At 52.6% G+C, this 22,334-nt stretch overlaps 1 protein-coding gene across 2 annotated transcripts in view; it reads left to right on the forward strand.

The window, feature by feature from the left end:
- Positions 1 to 22,334, forward strand: part of DLG3 (discs large MAGUK scaffold protein 3) — a 78,652-nt gene that overhangs the window by 1,765 nt on the left and 54,553 nt on the right. For both annotated transcript variants that reach the window (XM_033072458.2, XM_033072459.2), the window contains exons 2-4: positions 314 to 445; positions 7,986 to 8,134; positions 9,732 to 9,887. In XM_033072458.2, the coding sequence (XP_032928349.1) occupies positions 314 to 445; positions 7,986 to 8,134; positions 9,732 to 9,887 (437 nt within the window). The remainder of the gene's footprint in view (positions 1 to 313; positions 446 to 7,985; positions 8,135 to 9,731; positions 9,888 to 22,334) is intronic.

Here is a 22,334-nt window from a genome sequence, read left to right on the forward strand (position 1 = left end):
GGAGGTGGCAGAGGTGTTCAGGCTGCCCAGTGCCACAGGGTTCAGAGTAGATCTGATTTTTGCCCCTGATTTTCAGGGTCGGTGGCAGAACTACCTCTCTTCCAGTCCCTGCTCAGGTCTCTGCCTGGGCCCTCAGTACCTCTCAGCACTGTTAGCTTTCCCAGGTGTGTGTAAGGAGGCTGCTTTTTTGGCTGTCTGACTTTTAAAAATCCAGACTAGAAGGCAGCTTGAGGCATTATCCCAGGCTGCACTCGAGCCTTCCCTTAACATCCTACAATGTTAATGCCTTGTTACTCCTGTGTCATCTCTGCAGACACTGAACGGGCAGTGGAAATTCTGACCAGATACCAAAGCACCCTGCGGTCCCCGGAGGAGCAGGAGTTAAAAGCCTCCATTGGAAAAGTCTCACACATCTTCCAAAGTGAACTCTTCCAGGCTCTGCTGGGTAAGCCCTTGCCTTGCAGTCCTTGCAGCCTTGTGTTGAGTGGGGGGGTCTCCTGGGAGCCTGATCTCAGTGCCTGGCACTGACCAGTGCATTCTGTGGAAACACATGGCATGTAATGCCAGGGAGCTGGGGGCTGTCTTTCCCCTCCAGGGCTTAGGCTGAAGATACCAGAGTTGCAATCACTGGGTGTGTGTAGTGAACAGCATTCCTCAGTCTGATTGAGGGCAAGGGGTAAAACCTTGATCAGGCCATGCCTGATCTATCCAGCACCTGCTAAGGGATCCTGCCCTGCCGTGAGCACTTTCTGTGCAGTGTGTCCAGGAAGGAAAACTAATTTTTTCTGTCTTCAAGAGAGAGTCAACATGTACCTAAGCTCCTTTGGGGTATTCTGGCCTTTCTTGTTCTTAGACCCACCAGCATTTGTGAGAAACACACTGTTCCAGCAGCTCCATTTCACACAAGACTTAACAGCAAGGCTTATCTTGGAGATAGACACAAGAAAATGGCATTTTTGAGCACTATATAAAGTTCTCCATGTAGACTGAGACAAATGCAGCTGAAGTCTTTCAGGACTATGCAGCTTCTCTGTGCAAGACACACAACTATCTTGCTATTCTCCTTACATTCTGTTCACTGTGGGCCTCGGGAAATGCATGCAGCCCTGGTGGTTTCTGTTCCTGGACCTCCTGGGAGAAAAGCTCAGTGTCCCTGGTGAGAAGGAAGGGAAAGCATCCCAGAGGCTCTGCACTCTTAGAGGAAGACCCAGACCCCAGGGTGCAAAGCTTCACATCTTTGGCTCATTCTCAGTGTGTTTTGACCCAAGGCTGTCTCAACCCTGGTGTTCCCCCTTGCTGTTCTCTTGGCAGCTCTCACCTTTTCTTCACACCTCTGCAGCCAGAGTTCCACTTCTGTGCCTGGAGACATGAGTTGCCAGCAGCTCCTCTGTGCTTCAGGTTTTCCATTGAAAATGAAGTTGAGTGCTGTGTCCTGAGCAATTTTATTCTATCCTTTTTTCTCTCGTGCTGTTGGAGCATCACATGGATTCAGAGAATTTCAGTCCCAGCATGTGCTTTTAGAAGTCTTGAGCTGGAACGTCTGTGTCAGCAGCAGCAGAGACATGTGCCAAGGGTGGACTCCCCAGGGCAGGTGGGCCCCCACACTGAAGGAGCCAGTGTACATCTTTCTTATCTCATAATTTATACCTGCTCTCTAAATGACCCCCAGCCTGGAGGCAGGGATCCCGAGCAGGGCTGTGACCTTGACCAACCTGACATTAGCCCAACACCCCGGCTGCTTTTGTGTGCTGGCCGGTCCTCCCTGGGGCTGTGTGAAGGCAGCAAAGCAGCTTTCCCAAGGCCCAGGGCTGTTGCTATTAGTGCAGAAGTGCTGTGGAGAGAGAGTGGCTGCAGAGAACACGTCTGCACGCGCGCCGAGCTGGCTGCAGCTGCACGCTGGCAGGCGGATGCTGCAGAGTCCCCAGCTCCTGCTCTCAGCCGTTTGTCTTGGTGTCCTATCAGCCCTGGCACGAGGGAGTGTTGGGAGTGTCACTTGTTTACTGGTGACCTTTCCAGCTGGTTTAACAGGATATTAATTCCCCGTGCCAGAGCGAGCCTTTCTCTAGATGTGTTTACCTAAACGAGGAATTTGCATTAATTACTTCCGCCCCCCCCCCTCGGCTCCCTCCCCCCTACCCCTTGGAGTGCCGGTTTGTGAATTCCTCTGTCCCAGCATGGACACTGTGTGCTCACTGTGGCCAAACACACACTGGATTGCCTCGTGTCCACAGTCCATACCCACTGGAGCACAGTAACAACACTGCAAGGGTGACAGAACATTTCTGTTTTCATTTTTATTTTCACTCCTCCTTTTCCCTGGGGTCCTGTGTATCTCTGAAGTCTGCTCCGAGTCACAGGGCTGGCTCAGGGTGGGAGGAGGATTTGCAGGAGAGCAGACTCTGCTCAGTGCAAGAGCTGTCTCACTGCCCCACACCATGCCAGGTGCTTGTGGCTCTGGGGGAGCCTTAGCCTGCAGAGGTCCCTTCTCTTGCAACCTTCAAACAACGCAGCACTGCTTCTTTTCAGCCCCTGGGGGAGATGAATGTGTGAGCATGGTGCATCTGTGTCCTCAGGCTGCCTGCTCCTGCAGGTAATGCTCTCCAAGAGCATGCATAGGCTGATTGGAGTTTGGAACATCAAAATGCATCAGGCCATAGCAGAGCTTCCAGCAGTGTCAAACACCATGGAGTTTGCCAAGTCAGTCCACATGAAAAATGCCAGGGATATGACTTTCTTTTTTTTTTTTTTTAAGAATAAGCTGTTTGTGCTGAATGTATCAGTCACTGCGATCGTGGCCGGTGTTGCTCTGCACATGCACCATATTCTGCCAGACTCCTCTGAGCACAGCCCAGCCCTTGTTGTGACCACCCCGCTGTCCCTGGAGCTGCCTGTGCCGGGGGCACGCTGCCTGTGCCAGGACAGCTCCTGTCCCGGCGGTGCCGGGGCTGGCTCGGCACAGCACGGCACGGCACAGCACGGCACGGCACGGCACAGCGGTGCGGGAGCCGCTCTGCGCTGGAATGTGCCAAACCCTGCTCCGCACAAAAGAAATTCCTTGGCTGCGCAGAGGGAAAACAGGCTGTGCTGGCTCCCTTCTGCTGGCCCCTCTCTCCCTGTGTCTGAGGCTGTGGAGCCAAGTGCGTGACTTGCAAGGAAGCAGCGCAGCAGAGGGGTGCTCCAGGAGCCTGGGCTGGGGCGATGCTGGCCCCGCTTTCCCTTTGCTCGGTGGAGCCCCTCAGGGAGATGTCTGGTCTGATGAGGAGGATGGGGCTTGCACACAAAGGCAGCTCCCTGACCTTTCCTTCCCAGAGCCGGGGCTGAAAGGGGCCCTTGTGCCCTTTGCAGCGGGAGAAGCTGTGGACAGGCAGGGTTTGTGTATGTCCAGCGAGCCCAGCTGCCAGCAGCCCAAGGGGCTGAGCTCCTCCCGAAAATCCTCTAGGACTCAGCTTCTCTCCTGTGCCTGAACCATGGCCAGTACAGTCCTGTCAGCTGCTTGGGCCCCCAGTCCTCCCCTGCAGCTCCTTTTAGCCTGCAAAAGATTCCTTGTGAGCATCCTGATGTGATGAAGGCAGAAGGAGGAGCAGGTAGTGCTTCCCCGGGTGCAAAACCCCAGCAAGACCTGGGCACAGCTGGGGATGGTGGTAATGGCTTCACCGGGTGGCTGCAGGAGCCAGCGTGGAAAACTAGAGGAATCTGGAAACTTCCCAACCCTGAGGAAACCTCTTGCAGGTTTACCCATAGCAAGGATGGAAATTTGCAGCCTGCTCGAAAAAGATCTGCTGTGGCAGCCATGGGTGTGAATGGCAGTGGAGCCATGGCTGGGGTCTGGTGTGAGGCTGGGCTTTGTGCTTGGGGTAAATCTGTGGTGCTGCAGCTGGTGACAGTGCATGCACTGGGGAAGAAATGTCATTTTCTGGAAGTGCATGTGCTGGCTGGCACAAGGGCACTGCATTAGCACAGAGATGCTAGTGCTATAGAAGTATTTAATGACATTTATTTGACATGTTAACACCAGGAAAACACTGTTTAAAAAATCTAATCTCTGTAAATATCGAGTTACTTTTCCTTATTAGATCCAGAATGAATTTACATGTCATCACATACAAACTGGGCTGCAAGACAGAATATGCAGCTTCATCTTTTGCTGCCACAAGGTCCTCTTATGGAGGCTTTTCAGGTAGTTCTGCTCTCGAAGTGCATAGGTGAGGCAGATGTGTGCCATTTGTGATGCTCATAAGAAATGGGGGAAACCAGCATACATTTAAATCATCTTAATGCCATGTGCGTGTGTCCTAAAATGTGCTTCTGTCCTTTGCTGCCTGAACCCTGTCCACCAATCCTGAAACTCCTCTAATCCCTGGTGCCAGCAGCAATTCTCTCTTCTGGCAAGCACCTAAACTGGGCTGAGGGTTTTGGAGGTGGAGAGTGGCTGCTTCAGGGGACAAGTTTCCTGCCCTTCAGGCGCCTTGCCAGCTTGGCTGCCCAAGGCTGAGTTCCTGCAGCAAATGGGTGACAAACGCAGCACACCCCCACAATGGGGCTGTTCAAATCCTGTTTTCATTCTTGCAAAGTTTTGTGTGTTCCCAACATAATCCATGCAGCCAGAAGCTGCTGCTATCCTGTTACGCAATTATTATTTTTATAACCAGAGGGAGAGATGTTTTAGCACGAAAACAAAGTCCAGTTTCTCTGGCTGTGAAGTGAGTGCTTGCTGTGACCTCGTGTCTGGTTTGGGAGGGTTTCAGGGGCTGCCAACAGCCTGTTTGACAGCCAGGGGGCTGTAGAAGGGGTGCCCCAGGAGCAGTGGGTACATCTGGGGACTCCCACTCATCCTGTCGTTGCCAGTTGCCACATGTCTCCCAGGGCACAGGACAGAGCCTGGCAGCACAAAACAGCTGCTCCAAAAGTGGCACTGATGCCAGGCAGAGGCACAGTGCTCCAGCACTGCCCTTGGGCACCCAGCTGGTCTTGCCAGCAGCTGAGATTTGTATCAGCTTTGCCCCTACAGCTGGGAGGTCAGCAGACCAGGCAGCCCCTGGGAGCTGGAAGATGGGGGTTGAAGCTGCTCTCATCCCATCTGCATCAGGGATGTGCTGCTGCAGTGCATGGACACGTGGTTAAGCACTGGGGGAGAGGATGAGGAATTGTGCCTGGGCATGCAGCCCTGCTCTCTGAAAGTATCCCTGGTGTCATGGGCAGAGTGGGCCCTTCAGACAAAGTTTAGTATAAAAGCCCTCTTGTTAAGTCACAAGATGAAGAAAGGACACCCTTCCTTTCTAAACTCATCCTCAGAGAGGAGCCTGGGTGCAGCTGGATCAAATTTAGCCTCAGACTTTGTCAATGGTATATGTCTAAAGGATTATACAGGTGTAATTGAACCTTTATACAACTTTGTCCCACAGGATTAAGGATAATAAACCTAATGTATTTATATAAAAATATTAAAGGATTTGTTTAAATTTATTACGATAATGATAATGATAATGATTAGAGAGAAAGAAAAGAGCTTAATCAGAATTATTTACTAAACAGTGTGGATAGCTATAACTTCTAGTGTAGTGCACTATTTTTGAAGCAATATTAAAGCGATTATATTAAAGCTAGCTAAACAATTATTAAGTAGAGATTGATGTTACTCACCCATACCAATGACCAAGGGCAAATCTCTTTGACTCAGCCTCGAGGAGTGACCTTGAGGGGTGTCCCCACTCAAGAGAAGAGTCTTCACACACCTGAGGGAGGCATGATAGAAGTCCTCACTGTGCAAAAGTGTGACTGGCCTTTTATAGTATAAAGTGATTGACTGTCAGTCATATGCATTTTTTAGATTATGTGTTATCAGACCTAATCAGCAAAATATGCTTTGTGCTGAAAAAGGCATGCGCAGCTCTTTAGTTTCTTCTTCTCACCACTCCTGACTCTCACTTCCATATCATAGAGTCATTCTTGCTGCTCCCAGCTCAGTCAGGGAGCATGTCTTGCTTGTCCTTATGGTGGGGTCTGAGAGTTTGGTCGAGCTGGTCTCAGTATTCTTCAGCACTAAGAATAGCAGACCCTCCTCACTTGATCTTATCACTGCTCTGCAGACCCTCCTCACTCAGGCCTTCACTGATGAACTTGTAAGACAAATTTCCAGCTGCTGTATCTCTGCTTAGGCAGAGCATCCTGCTACACCTGGGGGACAGCCTCAGGCAGTGCTCAGTGTGTCCCTGCTTACACCGCCTATGCTCACCAGATTTCCTGTTGAAATTTTTGTGACATGAGCATTTAACACCTCCTGGTGCCATGGTGTGCCATAGTTTCAGGTGAGGAATAAGAGACTGGAGGGCAAGTGGAGGTGCTTCATCCATGAGCTCCCAGGGAGTGCCATGGGAATGGCCACATCCCCCTCAAGCTGAGACCCAGAGCTTGCCCCTTGAGTCACTCACAGAAGAGCTCTTCAGCTTCCTCCACAGCAGACCCAGGTACAGAAAATGAACTCAGGTTCCTGCTGTGTCTTTTCCTGCTTCAAGTGCTCATTTATGCTGCCTTGACTTCTTGGCCTGCTGGTTCCACCAGGCTTCCTGTTTCCCAGGTGCTTGAAGGGATTTATTACTCTCTTTATGGCTCTTGGAAGGCGTTTACCAAACTTTTTTGGCCGACCTTTTGGAACTTTACCTTTAACCTGTCAGCATTTACCATCCATTCTGGTTTTCTCATTTAGATGCAGCTTCAGCAGTTTAGATGAATGTCTTCTCATTTTCAATAGCCTCTCTTCCTCTGCAGTCAAGCCTTGCTTTCCTCCCTTTTGCCTTTACAGTATCCTCCAGCCAAATATTTCATGTCTGTTCTGGTGTCCCAGTGGGTCTCTCTAAAGAGGCTCAAAGCTTCCCACAAGTTTTTGTTACCCCTTTCAATTTCTTCATAAAAATAAGTTCTCACTTCTGATGTAGTTTCCTTTTTGAAATTAAACACTTCAGCAGTGGATATGTTGACCACTCTGGAGGTGCTGGCTCTGGAGATAACTTGGGGTGCCAGGGGTCAGCAGCTGCCTGAGTGTGCAGCAGTGGGAGCTTCCTTAGGGAGGAGCAGAGCCCACTGCAGCCCTTCTGCTCCCTGGAATCCTTTGTGTGTGACCTGGAGAGGGTAAAATCCTCCTGGCTGGGTTAGGAAAGGGTCTGGGAGTTCCAGAGAGCCCCTCTGGAACTATACGTGGGCAGCTGCTCTCAGGTCCCACTCTCACCCCATAACTGTGTCTGGAGTATTGAGGGCTGGGATAGCCCATTTTCATACCTCTCTCTACACCAACTGTGGTTTACAGCAGCAAACTCAGGTCCTTGGTGCCCAGAATGAGGGTATCTGTTGTGGCAGTGTGCAGGTTGCATCATGCTAGGTGGGAAGAGGGGAAATATCAGGGAGGGAGCTGAGGTTAGTAGAGCTGTAGTCATCGGCTTTAGAGGTTGTACACTGAGTGCCCTGTGGCTTCTCTGCCTGTCCCCCTGGGAAGGGAGCCCCTTCACAGGCCAGGAGTGCTGGGGGTCAGGGATGGGGAGGGGACAGCACATCAGCATCAGGGCAGTCATGCAGGAGCTGCCTGGTGCAGGAGGCTTTTCAGAGCAGAAGGGGCTGGGGCATGCCTGGGGCTGGCACAGCCTGGAGGAGAGCAGGATGGGTTTTGGATTGATGCTGGTGAGCAGAGTTTGCTCTTAGTCCCTGTGGACTGTGTGGTCATTGCTCCACAGACATTCCCATGCCTTCCAGAGCCATGGGCACTGCACGGTGAGCCAGGCACCCCGTTACACCTCTTGCCTTGCAGAGGGGGTGTGGTGGGCAACACAGCAAGGATGGGGAACCAGCAGAGCCCTCTGCCAGGGTGCCAGCCTCTCACAGAGGGCTCAGACCCTGGGGGCAGAGTGGAAGGTCACAGGTGCTGCACCCCACAGAGGCTGCTATCAGACATCAGGCTGCCTCCCAGTCCTGAGGATGTTTGTCCTGCTGTTTTGCAGATATCCATGAATTCTATGATTTCACGCTGCGCTCTGCACCTGTGCAGTCTCCAAGCCTGGATGCACGTCATGGCACAGCCAGGCAGCAGCTTGGGGCCAGCGAGCCCAGCTCCACAGTCACACCCAGAGAGCCCCAAACCATACCTGAGGTAAGAGCCACTCTCTGCTGCAGGGCCAGACCCTGCACACTCCTGCACTGAGAGTGATTCAAGGGGCACGGCAGGCTGCTGGCCACCACAGCCTGCCCAGCTCACAACCAGGCTGTTCCCACACATTTTCTGTGGTAGCTTGTCTCATTAATGAGGAAACCTCTCTGGTTCACAAGTGTTAATTGAATTACTCGTAATTCAGCTCCAGCTCTGGCTCCTGCTCTGCAGTTGCAGCTGGATTACTTGCTCCTGTCTGACGCTGTCTCCCATGGAGGCATTTCAGCTCTCTGATCCAGACACTTTTGATAAGTGAAGTAGGTTGAGTCTTTCAAGTTTCTCTTTTCAGGATTTTTTCCCTGCTCTCAGATAACTTGTGTCTCTTTTATTTGCATTCTCTTAAATTTTCAACAGCCTTCTAAAAGATACAGCACCAGGTAGAGAGGCAGGAATTGAGCAGTGGGTCTCAGTTATCTCAAAAGCACCAAGGTAAATAAAATTGCCTCATATCCTTGTAGGCCTTCATTCCATCCCCCACTTACTGCCTCCATCCCCCACTCACTGCCCTGCCATGGGATGCTGTCAGATCCCCCTAATCTAGGGATACACTTGTGCAGAAATGAAAAAATTCAGGGATTCTTCCTTTCAGTGAAATAACCCTATCAGATAAACACCATTTTTTGCCTCACAGACTGGTTTCCCATCATATACCTGGGGGAACTCCAAATTTAAGTGTCACACAGGAAGGATGGAGCTGAATGATATCATCTAAGGAAAAACACTTCAAAGGAGTTTGGGGATTAAGAACAAGGAGGACAAAACAGCCCACAATCACTGCAGGAGATATTTGTGTTCCTCTGACTCAGGAACAGCTTTAGCCCCATTTTTTCTTGACCCTCTTCACATTGCCAGTCCCTGTAAAGTCAAACCTGCAACTCTAGTATGTGTGTAAGAACAAATTTTTGGTGCTGTTGTGCCATAGGCAGTGGGATCCTGCTTTGGTTTTTTTGGGTGTCCTGTAGCCTTGGTCCACCCAACAGTGAACTCTGCTGGCAATAGCCACCAGTCTCTGTGGCCAGGCCAGTCTATGAATCTCCAAGGAGATGTGACATTGGATAAGGACATTGAAAAATCAATGTGGAAACAAGCAGGGAAGCAACTGTGGGCCTTATACAGCTGGTGTGAGCGGTGCCCCTGCTCCCTCCACCATGCCCTATCTGTAAGGGGGATGACAAAAGCATGTAGTCACAGAGATTCCTTGCACTGAACACGGCCCAAGCCACTGACACCACCAAATCCCCCTCCTTTCTCAAAAAAAAAAAGTGTTTTGAGGTGTTTTGTGTTGCTGAAACATGAAATGCAACTCAGCAATGGCACAGTCCCAGAGTCTCGGGCCAGCAAACCTCCACCATTGCTTGCAGTGACCCTGCTGGCCCTGGGGCCAGTGCCAGGCAGGCTGTTGTGAGAGGAGGGATGCCTGTCAAAGGCACTATTCCCATTGCATGGGGAAAAGCCCATTTTGGCCCTTCCAGAAGCAGTGGAGAGCCTGGAAGCAGCTGGCCTGCCCTACCCACATGTCCCCTCACTTCTCTGGTTTCAGGACTGCTCCTGGGACCGTGAGCAGAGGCTCGCTGCGGGAGCTGGGGACAGCGCTCCAGGGACACCGCCACGGCTGGTGAGGGTGACAGCACGGCGCACAGAGGCACCGGCCAGTGTCTGCAGCCTGGTGCTCAGCTCTCACAGCACCCTGCCCCAGGTGAGCCTCCGTGCACCCCACGCCACCTCCCGCCCTGCCAGCCCTGCCAGCGCCTGGCACTGAGGGGACAGCGCTGGGGCCGTGCGCTCTCAGCACTGCGGGGATGGCATCTCCTCCCCTGGAGCTGGCACTGTGTCCTCCTGCCTGTTCTGCTGATGCTCACACCAGAAAGTCGAGCAGTCACCTGTGCCAGGGGCTGGATGGCACTGAAATCATCCCCTTGTGTTAGCACTTGCCGTGGCCCCGTGTCAGCCCTCAGGGCTCGGAGGGCAGGTGGATGTGGCGCAGGAATAAAGAGGCTGCGTGGAGCTGGAAATCCTCCCAGGCCCGTCCCTCTCGCCCCCAGTGCTGGCACGCTCCCACGCTGCAGATTTCCATATTTTTTCCTCTGAGCTCTTAAATGGCAGGTCCGTTCCTCAGCTTCCCAGGAGCTTTTCTCTGCTGTCTTATTTACTTGGAAACACCATTTATTTGGATGTGCATCGTAAAGCTCAGCCTCCACCTGGTACAAGAAAAGCGTTTGAGCTATGCATTTGAGGGGTGTTTCAGGGATGAGTGAAGGGCAAAATGCACTGTTGGGAAGGATGAAGTGGCCAGAAAGAATGGAGCTCACCACAGATTTAAAATTATATGAAAATGTTGTTTTTCTTGGCAAAGTTTGAAATAATGCTTGTTTGCTAAGTCTAAGTCTTCTTCCAAAGTATTTTAAATACAAAAATTGCACTGCCTCTTTTCTGTCCTTTTTTTAAATGTTTCCGTTCTTTTTCTGGACTGCAATAAAATGGGTAACACCCCATTTTTTTTCTCTTACTGTTTAATTTCTCCTCTTCTCTTGTTTCTCTCTACATTTTCAGTCATTCACCATATCTTTTGCAGTTGTTGAAGGGCAAGACAGTGGTTTTCTGAATATGACAAGAAGATGAGCTTGGCTGCTGATTTCCATTTGCCAGTGGGTGGGAACCACCACCACAGGGGAGTTACAGGGCAAAACCCATGAGGGGGTGAGAGCCTGAGAATTGGGAACAGATTCTGTTGTGATTTTAAGAGATTTTCTTCCTAATTGTCCCAGGCTGTGAAGTACAGCAGCTCTTGCATCCAGCCCCAAATGTCTGGCTGAGTTGCAATGGCTTCTTTACCAGCAGACACCTAGTTTTGTTTTTAAGGCTTCATGCAATGAAGAATCTGCTCTGTCACTGGCCTGGCTGGTCTGATGATTGATTATCCTTCACATTAAAAATCTGTATTTTACTGTTAGCCTGTATTTCTCTTGGTTTAGCTCCCAGCACCAGGAAATTTTGCTGCCTTTGTTTGCTAGGATGAAGGACCTTGGCAATCAGAAATGTTCCCAACATGTAGGTATTTATAGATGCATCTAAGTTCCCTCTTAACTTTCCCTTAGATAAACTAAACAGATTGGCTTCTTCACTCGCTCACTGTTGAGGCAGGTTGTTCCAGACCTGAAATAATTCCTGTCATTCTTTTCAGCCTCCTTCTTTCCTAGCCTGTGTCAGCATGGGGCCAGTCCTTAGTCCAGGTGCTGGAGCTTCAGGGGTCACCCATTTGCAGGGGCTGCAGCTGCCAGCCCCAAGCAGGGGGTCACTGCCCTGAGAGGGAGGAACAATGGGGACCTGGGGAGGCAGACTGGGACTCGGGGAGGGCTGTGCCCTGGCAGGGCTCTCATCTGCAACCTCCTTCATCCCAGAGGTCATTTCACAGCATGGCTGCAGGCAGAACAGGGAGCTGGAGGTGAAAAGCTGTGAGGGTGGTAGTGTTCAGTGCCAGGTATTGCCATGCCTGTAGTCCTGCCTGAAACTTGGCTTTCTGCAGAAACCCAGCAGCTTTCCTGAAAACTGGAGCCAAGCAGTGCTGGAGAGCTGCAGGCTTGAGCAGAGCTCCTCTGCAGCAGCCCCTGTGCTGGGATGTAAAGTCCTTTGTCAGAGTGGTGAGCCTTTCCCCAGGATGTCACCTTCACTGCTGAATACAGGCCTTGCCCTGACAGAGGGAAGCATTTCCAGCAGTCCCCATGAGACAGGATCAGGTGCCTGTCAGGGGCAGGCTGTGCTGCTGGACCACAGCACGGGCCCTGTTTCTCATCCTTCATCCTGCATGAAGGCACTGAGGACACCTCAGCTCCTGCCAGCATCACATCCCGAGTCAGTGCTCAACAGCCACAGCATGCAGGACACACCAGGGCTGGAAGACACCTAGACACTCAGCTCCTGCCCTGCTCCATGGGGACTTCTTGCTTTCCAGCCTTCAGTGTGTGCTTTTTTTGCCACAGGCGTTTCCAAAGTGCATTTCAGAAAAAATACCTGAGATGGCAAATTGCATTTGGAAGAACCAGGGAAGCTTTTATAATAGGTGATAGTTAATGCTAGGACAGGGGAGCAGCAGCTGCCACCCTGGTGCCATCAGCCCAGGAACAAGAGCTCTAGTGGACACCCTGCCATTGATAACAGGCAACATGATGAACTGGCTTTTCCTACCTGAAGTAAGTGCAATTCTCTTATTGCATCCATCAATGTAAAGAAGTTTCCTGTTGCCCTGGCTCTGTCCTCTCCCCTGCCCACAGCTCTCTATGGCATTGTTAACAGAGCAAAAGCTACCATGACCTGCTTCAGCCAGGAAGATGCATGTCAAATAGATGGCCTCTCCACACAAATGCTTCCAGGAACAGGAAATTTCTGCCTGCTGGCGAGGTTATGAATGTGCTCTGAAGAGCCCTGCAATGTGCAAATGGCTGCTACAAAGGAAGAGGTGCTGGTAAATACAGCAATAACATGTGCTTCCTGTTGGAGGCTTAGTGGGCTGAAACCATCCCTCCGTGGGAAAATGGATTTTCAGCCTTCAACGGGGCAAGAGCAGAGGGACTTTGACAGATAAAATGCTCTGTTTAGGCTAACAGAGGCACAATCCTGCCTGAGTTCTGGGGCTTGTGGGGTTTTATTTGCTGATTCCTTCATTTCAACCTTTTCCCGAGCCCTGTGGTTGCCTCAGCAGGGCTGCTCAAGGCTTATGTGCATGTGCTCCGGGAAGACGAGGATGCTCCTGTGGCCGGTGTCACTCGCCTGTGCTCCCAGGCTGCCAAGGAGGCTGCTGCTCTCAGTAAACGCCGTTTTCATCCTCTGTGCAGGGAGCAGCCAGCTGTAAAGATAAATGAAAGAGGAACAATGCCGCTGATGAGCAGAGCTTTGCGCCTGCGAGGAAGCGCTGCTCTTCCCCTGCCACCCTCTCCTGCTTCCCAGCGCGGCTCCGCAGCCGCTCTGATCTCTGATTCCATCGCTGTCACCGCGGGGCCGCCCTCCGCCTCCTGCAGCCCGTGCATCCCTCCCGTCTGCCGAGCCTTCCTCGCTGTGCTGCCCGACGCCAGCTACACAGCTCTGCCCTTGCTCAGCCTGACAGCTGACACGGAGCAACAGCAGGTCCTGATATGATGGAGAGAGCAGGCAAGGCTGCTTCAGAGGACAGGCATTCCATGCATGCTCTGAAATCACCGCTGAATAAGAAACCTCGCTGGCAGGGGTCACTGCTGCTCCGGCAGGCTCCGGCTGTGTGGGATGCTCAGAGCGTGCCCACAGCAGGAGAGGTACGGTCTGTGCTTTAACCCTGAGGCCACAAATGTCCCAGTCCCCCTCCGTGTGTCCCAGGGAGGACACAGCTCCGGCAGAAACGCCCTGTCAGGGTGTGAGGAGCCCTCTCTGCTGCACCTCCTGCGGAAGGAGATGCATCCCTCTGCCCCATAATCCACGGCTCAAGTGCCAAACAGGTCCATGGAGCTCCCTGGGGCATTCGACAGAGAAAGGCAAGCTGCGCCGCCAGCGTGGCGACCGGTTGTCTGCTTCTCCCGTCCTTCTCTCGAGTGTTTTTTCCTTTTTCCCAGTGTGCCTTTGGCCAGACCGAAGGGCGTTCCCGTGCTGTGCACCTTTGCCTGCCAGGAGCCGCGGGCCAGGCTGGGCTGGGCGTGTGGCAGATGCTGCAGCTGCAGAGATGCCGGCCCTGCTCTCCTGGCTAAGCTGCAGCCTCACTGCTCTCCATTTTCTCTATGAGATACTGGAGAGGGGAAGCACCAAGGAGCTGTTTGCTGTTGCGTGGAGCTCCAGGGAAATGAAGCAGATCTCTGATGCGGGTGAATGTCTGACAGTGAATGCAGCCCCAGCAAGAAGCCCCTGTCACGTTGCTTGGTTGCACATGCCCTGCTGTCCCCACCGTGCCATGCCCTCTCTGTGGGCTGACTGGGCAGGCAGCTGAAGCCATTGCTTCAGGCCAGGCTGTACCAGGCCACTGCTTTATCCCTACTTGAGCCCATCAGCATCGGCCCTGCAGCCCCAAAATCCCAGGAGGTGGCTAATGCTCAAGCAATGGGACCACAGAAGCAACCAGCTCCTGGGGCAGCTCCTCCTTCCCCATTGCATCCCCATGTAAAAGGGAGAGCATTTTAGGAGAAGCAGAGAAGAAAAGCAGCAACCCCCAGCCCAGAGGCTGCTGCCCAGTGTTACTTGAGCCACTTTGTGCCTAGAGGTCACTTCAGGGCTTCAGATGCTCTCCAGCAATTTTGTGTTTTGACATTGCAGACACAGGCTCAAAAGCCAAAATGCTGAACTCAAGAGGGTGTCTGCCTGTAGTAGCACACACAGACTGAACCACACATCAGCCCTGCACAGCAGGGACACCGGCAGCCGGCTGCCTGTGTCCCAGGAATGCTGCTGCTCAAAGGGGGTGTCAGCAAGGGCTGTGTCAGTAAGAGCTGTCACTTCAGTGGACATTTTGGGGTTGAATGGCCTCAGCTTTACTAGAGGCTCTTACTATTCCTACTGAAGAGATGAGCATGCTTAGACTTCAGTTCTCCTAGCTCAATATCCAGCTTCAGCAAAGGATGAAGAAGTCGGTAGAGCCACCAGGCTGTCAAACCAAAATCTCATGCATGGTCACCTATTCCTACTCTACCTGGGGACTTTTTGTCTAAAACCATCAGCAAAAGGAAGATCCTTGCAGACACAAGGTGTTTTTGACTGTGCAGCATAGGAAAATCTTGATGGATGTGGTGTCTCCAGTCACCCAAGTCATTGTCACTGTTTTGAAGGTATTTTGATGGTGTGAGTGCATGCAGCTCTCCCCATGCAATGGCAGAAAGGGAACAGTGAGGGGGAGGCTCTGGGGTGTGTCCAACAGAGAGCCATGCTCCAGAGCCATCCAGACAGGCTTGGAGTCCATCCATCCTCCCTCCAGATCAGTGCTTCAGCTTTGCCTCCATGTAGTGTCTGTGTCCATCTTTCTCCAAGGGACCACAGCTGCTGGAGCAACTTGCACACTGAGATTCACATTGATGGGTTTCATGTGTAGCTCTGAAGTCAAGAACCAAGACACAGGCATCTGCAGCAGGATGGGGGCTGATCAGCAGCCAGGCCCATCAGTGCCTCAGCCAGGAGGAGCTCAGTGAGCTGCTGCACCGCCTCTGCTGGGTCTCTGCTCTGTTCATCAAGTTTCCCAAATGTGCTGATGCAGGGTCCACACAGCAGCACCCAGGTTCCTCCTTTCCTGCTTTGCCTTGTCAGGTGGTTGACCATATTCCTGCTGCAACCAGAGCGAAGCGCTGGAGCCTGTCTCCTGTAGCACAGACCCACCAGGGGCTCAGGAATGTGGAGCCAGAGCATGGGATGTGCCACCTTCTCCTCCACTCCCTCTCACAGCCACCCCAGCGTCTCAGGAGGGTGAGGACAAATTCCCCAGGTGCATTTCTGCAAAACAAACGAGCTCTCCTCACCATTTTTAAGGAAACAAACCAAGCTTGAAGACAGAGCCTATCAGGCCAGCTGCTTTCTATCTGGAGTGCTGGAGCTGGGGGAATGTCACTGCATCTTAATGGCATCAGGCTGGACAGAGATCAGGATTCTGGTGGCAGAGGCAGTACTGGCGCTGTTATAAATAGAGCAGCCATGATAACTGCTCATGAAGGTTTATGGTCTTTAGGATCTGAGGGATCAGTATCAAGCTACGCTCAGAGATGTATTATCCTCTGCATTGGTAGGAGCTAGGGGAAGTACAGGGGGAGGACAGTAAATGAGCGTGGGTTTGGAAATCATCCCTCTTGTGAATCCAAGCGTGAGCCCTTGGAAAGGTGCTCTCCGCTGTGTGCTGGCTCCTCTTGCCTTGCTTTGCTTGCTATGGGAGGGTTAAACTGTGTGTGGCTGCAGCAGTGGCAGCATTTCAAGCCAATCTCTGCTATCTTGCAGGAAGCAAGGATTTGCCCCAGGGCAGCACCTGCCAGAGCCTTGCAGCTTGCGGGTACAAAGCACCTTGTATGAGTCTCGCTGCCATGGTACCTAAAAATTATTCCAAGTATTGAATCTCAGGCAAAGACCTCCTGCAGTCTGTGGCCTGGATAGCTGTAGGGGCTGGCACTGCTCAGGTACACCGATGTCTGTGCCCAGAGCATTGGCATGAAGACCATTCTGGCCAACATTGCTCCCCCAGCCTCACAACCAGCTTCCCACCTGCACGTGTCCAGGAAACACAGCAATGTCCTGCCAGGCTGTCCCCCCTTTTAAGGGGTATTTTTAGACCAGATCATTTCCGAGCCTGGGCTACAGCAGACTGAGGGAGGAGCTGAGGCACAGCAAGGAGGGGGCACAGCACTGCAGTGCAGGGCGAGGCCAGGCTGGACCTGGAGCTGAGTTAATTGCAATCCCACTGTTCATTCCCTCCCCCTTGGCACGTGCTGCACAGCTATTTCCCCTCTGTGCAGTGGTAGATTTTGTACAGCTGAGACTCATGGGGTGTTTCTGCAGGAAGATTTCGTAACCTTTAGTTCTCCGCTGCTGTGGGAGCGCTCCTGCGTTCCTGGTCTGGCCTAGAACAAGAGTAGGGTGATGAAACAGCTCTCCCAGCTGCCTGCTCTCCCTCACACCATGGCTTGGCAGCTCATGGCCTTTGGGGCAAACTCAACCCAGCTGTGTGCTCTGGCCAGTGTGGATGTCCAGTCCCTGCGACCTGACCAGGCCATGTCCAAGCCCTGAAGTCAGGGTGAGAGAAACTGGCACGTCACCCCTCAGCACCATCCACCCTCCAGGGCTTGTGGCGCTAGCATGACACCCTTGAGGAAGGCATGGGTGTGCCTGTGCCTGAGGAGCGGCTCCTCCTCCCGCGGCTGGGACCCGCTTTGAAGGTCACCTCGGGGCTCCCGAAGCGGCCGTGTGGGGACGGGCGGGTGCCGGCAGTGCGCCTTTAAGAGGGCCCCGTGCGCCGCCTGCGGGCCTGCGGCACGCGCGCTGATTGGCCGGGCGGGCGGCGCGCGCGGCGGGGGCGGAGACAGCCATTCACAAATTTCCGAGCAGCGCTTCCTCCCTTAAAGGGGCAGGGCCGGGCCAGCCAGGCGCACACCTCCCATTCGCCGCGGGTGCCCGTGGCTCCGAGGGACACCAGGATTGGCTTTTCTCCCCGCGGCTGGGCAGGTTTCCCGGCCGGGAAGTGTGTTCTGGGGCAGCACTGCCCGAGTGAGGCACCAGCATCCCTGTGAGTCACTGACTGTGGGCGGTGGGAGTTGCAGAATGGGCTTCGCTCCATCTGGAAAGGGCAGATTAGAGCGGGGCCAGGGGAAAGGGAGAATGCGTGTTCCCCACAGGGTTCCTCTTCTTGTTCTCCAGGCAGGGTGGGAATAATGGAGGAAGGGACATGTCAGGGCCCTGGATATGGTGAAAGGTCCCTGTGGGCAGGTCTGTGGTGCCCGGGCAGCCCTAGGTCTGGGCAGGGTGGTGCTGAGCCCTTGCCTCCCTTTCAGAGCCACGTGTTGACCCATTCTGGGGAGAGTACCTGTTCTGCAGGGATGGGTCCTGGTGAGGAGCCCCTGAGAGTCAGCCTGTGGGGCTTTGTCACCCCAGGGTCATTTCAGCTTGGGCAAAGCCAGCCAGGAGATCTCCACAGGCCTGTTCAGCCCAGGCTGGGTGTGTTTGGGTCCCAGTAAGGCTGAAGTATGTGAGCATACCTAGGGGCGGCTTGGGACTAGTGAAGGATGCGGGGAAACAGGATTTCTGGTGGTGTCACACTAGGCACAAGCCAGACATCAAGGTACAGGACCAAAAAAATAGCAACTGATTCTCTGAAAGATAGTGAGATTTGAAAACACCTTGCTGTGACCCTGGTGTGGAGTGGTGAAGCTGTGCCCTGGTTACAGTGTCAAACTTTCCCTCTGTTCTGTCATTGTCTAAAGGAAATGAGGCACACACAGGGAGTGGGCACCCACAGACCATGGGACACGTCAGTGCTGTAAATGCCATGCCCTTGCTGCAGCAAGGCTTCCCCGTACTGCAGAGGGAAATGCATTAAACAGCCCACACCCAGCCCATGCTTCAAGTGCTCCAACACAAGGCAGGAGCATCCCTGCCAGGTGATGGGGAGAGCAGCTGTGGGCATTGTGAGGCTGTCAGGAATTCCATAAAGCCTGCTGCATTTGATTGATACTAAATAACGCCTCCAGGCTCTCCTTTACAGGGGGAGAGCCTGAGCTGTGCTGTAGGGACCTGATTCAGGTCTCCATCACTCCTCTCCCCTCCCCCAGCACAGCCATGGAAGACATTTAGTTGTCCATGATGTGAGCTGCAGAAACCTGACAATGGTGTCTATCAAAGACTGAGGATGCAGCAACTGGGCAACGTATCAGGGATCATTAATAGAATAAAAATGCTTTTGCCCTGGAGGAGAATAATTTGTTGGGCATCCGCCTTGAGAGTGCTGAGAGCTATTGGTCCCTTGGTATGCCTGGTTATTATTATCCCAGCTGCACATTTCCCGGCGTGAACTGCTGCTGGTGGCAGGAAGGAACAGCCATGGAGTGAGATGTTTCTTACCCTGCCCCTTCCCACTCAGCTGTGACTGCACAAACCCGGTGCTCACAGGAGCCTCCAGCCCTATGTACCTATAGCAGCTGTGCAGCCAGCTCTGCAGAGCACCTCTGCAAGTTCCAGATGAGAAGCCCCAGACCCAGCCAATGGCAAATTCCTGCTGGGTGGGGTCTGTGTTGAGGAACTGACTGACAGGCTGAGCCAAGTTCAGTTGGTCTCTCTCTTTGCTGCTCATCTCCTCCTATTCTGCCCACCCAGATATATTTTCCTTCTGACACCCTGGGCTGCATGTGTTGGGTGTCTTTATGCAGGTGATTGTGGTGGAAAAATGTACCTCTCCCATGCAAAATTGTCCTCCTCTGCCTCCTGAGTGTTATAAAGGTTCCCTGTCTGCACCCAGGCTCAGGGCAAACATGTGGCTTTGGTTCCCCTGGCAAGGTCCAGCTCCTCTTGGGTGATAGCCACGCACTCAGGTGATGCTGTTTCTGCTAGGAACTGCCTGCCCTATCTTCTCATCCCCTGCTCCTAGAAGGGCTGTAGGTACAACAAACCCTCAGTGCCTGGTGCCTCACACTTGCCTTCCTCTTCCCGCAGGACTTCATGCGAGAGGAAGGAAGCGGCAGCAGGGACTGAAATGCTGGTGACACCAGATAAAACCTAGCTCTGTGCCATCTTCGTGCCTTGTAAATGGCATCATCTCCGGGGATTTCTTGACACTTTGCTGAAATTAGCACCTGTAAAAAGAGCAGCTGCCAAAGCTGAATTTAAATAAGGCCGAATACCGGTAGGAAGAGGCTAGAGAATGAGAGAGCTCTTAAATCACTTCCCTCCATGAAGGCATCTGCCTGGAAATCAGCTCCCATCTCCTTTAGCTCTACTCAAAGCTCACATTACTGCAGCAAGATGCCCACAGCTGCCTCAAAGTGCTGGGCACTGCGCCTGCCCTGCCAGACACAGGCTGGGCACACCAGTGCAGGTACCCACATCACGTGGTCTCCCAGCAGTCACCCCCAGTTGCCAAAATGCCACTACTCACTAAAACAAGCTGGAGAAGTACAGAATGTGGATGGCCCTGGCCAACCAGCCCTGGCCTCCTCTTAGGCTTTATTAGGTATCCCAAGTCCTGTGTAGCATTAGGGAATGTTGCAAGCAGGCAGCAGCAGCCATGGATTACTTTTTTCCCTTTTAATTGAGGATAGCAGGTGGCACATGCAGTTCATTACTGACACACAGGAATTAAACGACTCTCATGGCAGCTAAAATGGGAAGTGTGGGGTTTGGGGAGGGGAGATGCAAGCAGGTAAGGAAGGACTCTAAAGAGCTGCGCCAGCTGAGGCTCAAGACCCCTCTGTTTGCGACTGGCAATGAGGCACTAATAGGAGAGCTGCGGGAAGTGGTGTGGGATGGAGGCTGTAATACTGGCACTCCAGGGCTGGTAGTGAGGCTGTGGGGCTGCTCATTGCATGAATGGCTGTGAAGGCTGCCAGAGACCAAGCATAGAGAGGACCGGACACCTTCCTCGTGGAGGATGCACCAAAAAGAGAGAAAAAATGTGAGGGGAAAAAAATCAAATTAAATGCTTCTCTTTATTGTTTGCTCAGCTCCTTATTAAAGCATTTTTCCCTAACAGCTCTCGTCCTTTGCTTCTGCGCTTCCTTCCTGACTGAATTCCCATGTCCTTGCCTGCCCTCTGTCCCCACAGAGTGACAGGAGATGTGTCTGGAGCAGAGCAGGTGTGAGCAGTTGAGGTGACAACTCTGCTTGTGCAGTTCACTGGTGCTTTCCTCCCACCCAAGTCAGCCTCTTCCAGACACAGGGCTTCTGACTGACCTTGGCCCAAAGATGGCTTTGGAGAAGGCCCATGGCAGTGGAGAGGCCTCACTGGGTGACCCCTGCATGATCCCTGCAACCTAACCATGCCATCCCAGGGTGGGAACCCCAGTGGGAAGGAGATTTGCAGCTGGGATGGAGCAGTAATTAGTTATGCCCAGGTACTCAGCACATCTCATTGATGTTATCTCAGAGGTGCCGATGGGTGGGTAGCCAACAAGGAATTCATGCCCTTTTGCTCTCATGGGGGGACACTGGCCACCTGCCATTTTTTACAAGGCTTTTTACTCTACTTTGGTGCAGCAGTCCTGTGTCTCAGTTTCAGTCTGTCCCCAGTCCCTCCTGTCATTTCCATCTGATGGCACAAGGAGCAGTAGAAGATGTGGAGATGATCCTAATTTCTTAAAACATGAAGTATAAAGTCCTCTCTTAAAGTCAACACTGCAGGCTTTCCTGCCATGCACACAAACTGTTTTTTCATTGATTAATTGTGAACAAGCTTTTGCTTTGCATGCAGGCATCCCATCCTGCCCTGCCCTAGTGCTCCTCTGGGGTCTGCAGTCCTGTGGCACTGAGCTCTGCCGGGAAACACTTGATGTGCAGCCATTGGCTTCATCTTGGTGCATCTCTCTTGGGTCAGTGCCACAGTGCCCCTGGGACTAATGATTGTCCAGAGAGAGCCCAGGGGAGCAACAGGGTGACCCTCACCTGTGGAGCTTTTCTGAGGGCTCAGCAGCACTGCTGTGCTCAGCTGCTTGAGGTCACCGTGGTGAGGACAGGTGTTGTAGACTTGCTTGTCCAGGACCATTATGACTGTCCTAAGCCTGCAGCAGGGAAATCTCAGTGTCTGAGCCTCTCCACCACTGTGTGGCTTTAAGACACCTTATGATTAGCGGTGATCTGAGCAGTCTAGAGACAGCAAAGTGCAGGCAGTGCTGGAGTGGACAAGTGCTGCACTGTGCGGTGGGGAACATGGTACTTGGGGGCAATGCCAATCCTGATTATGGGGTGCCTTCTGCCCCCTCCCCTTCATCCAGAAGCAACTATTTGACTTGTTGCTTGGGAGCAAACCCTGCAGGAGCACATCTGTGTGCAGAGGTGAAGTGCAGAAGTAATTTTTTACTGCAGTTTAAAGAGCTAAAGGAACAAGGAGTGGGCAGGGATATTTATCTGACCAGCCATCATGCACTTCCTCCTCCCACAGCCCTGCTTGTGCCCAGGGCCATATTACACCAGCTGCAGGTCAGGAGGAGCTTTGCAGACCTTGAAACCTGAATTGAGGTGTTGCACCACCACACCTTGTGGCTCAGCTTGTGGCCCCCACCTGCTTCTGTCTTTTAGCCATATCCTGTGAGAGCCCTGAGCACATTTCCTTGTTCTTCTACATATTTATGCACCATTTCTTTAAATAATTTTTCGCCCACCATAGTGTTTTTTACAACGTTTAAGAATTTAGAAGGCCAGGTTCAGCTTCTAAATGGGGTTTTTTAATGGTTTTTCTCTCTCTCCCCATCAATTTGTCTGGATGACTCTTCTGAACTTCTTCCAATCCTGCACTTTTATGTAAGAGGTGAAGGACTGCCTGAGCTGCACTGAGAGCAGCACTCTTGCTGCACCAGCAGGCATTTTTGCTCTGCTTTTACCATGCCCTGATGGCAGTAGGTGGAAGGCCTAGCAAAGGCCCTTGAGGTTTCTACATCCTCAGTGCACCTGTGGCTCATGGGGCAGCGGCAGCATCCCCAGTGTGCTGTTCTTGGAGCACATGTGGTAACTTTCCAAAAAA

The sequence above is a fragment of the Catharus ustulatus genome, chromosome 14 (assembly GCF_009819885.2).
Source record: "Catharus ustulatus isolate bCatUst1 chromosome 14, bCatUst1.pri.v2, whole genome shotgun sequence".
NCBI lineage: Eukaryota > Metazoa > Chordata > Aves > Passeriformes > Turdidae > Catharus > Catharus ustulatus.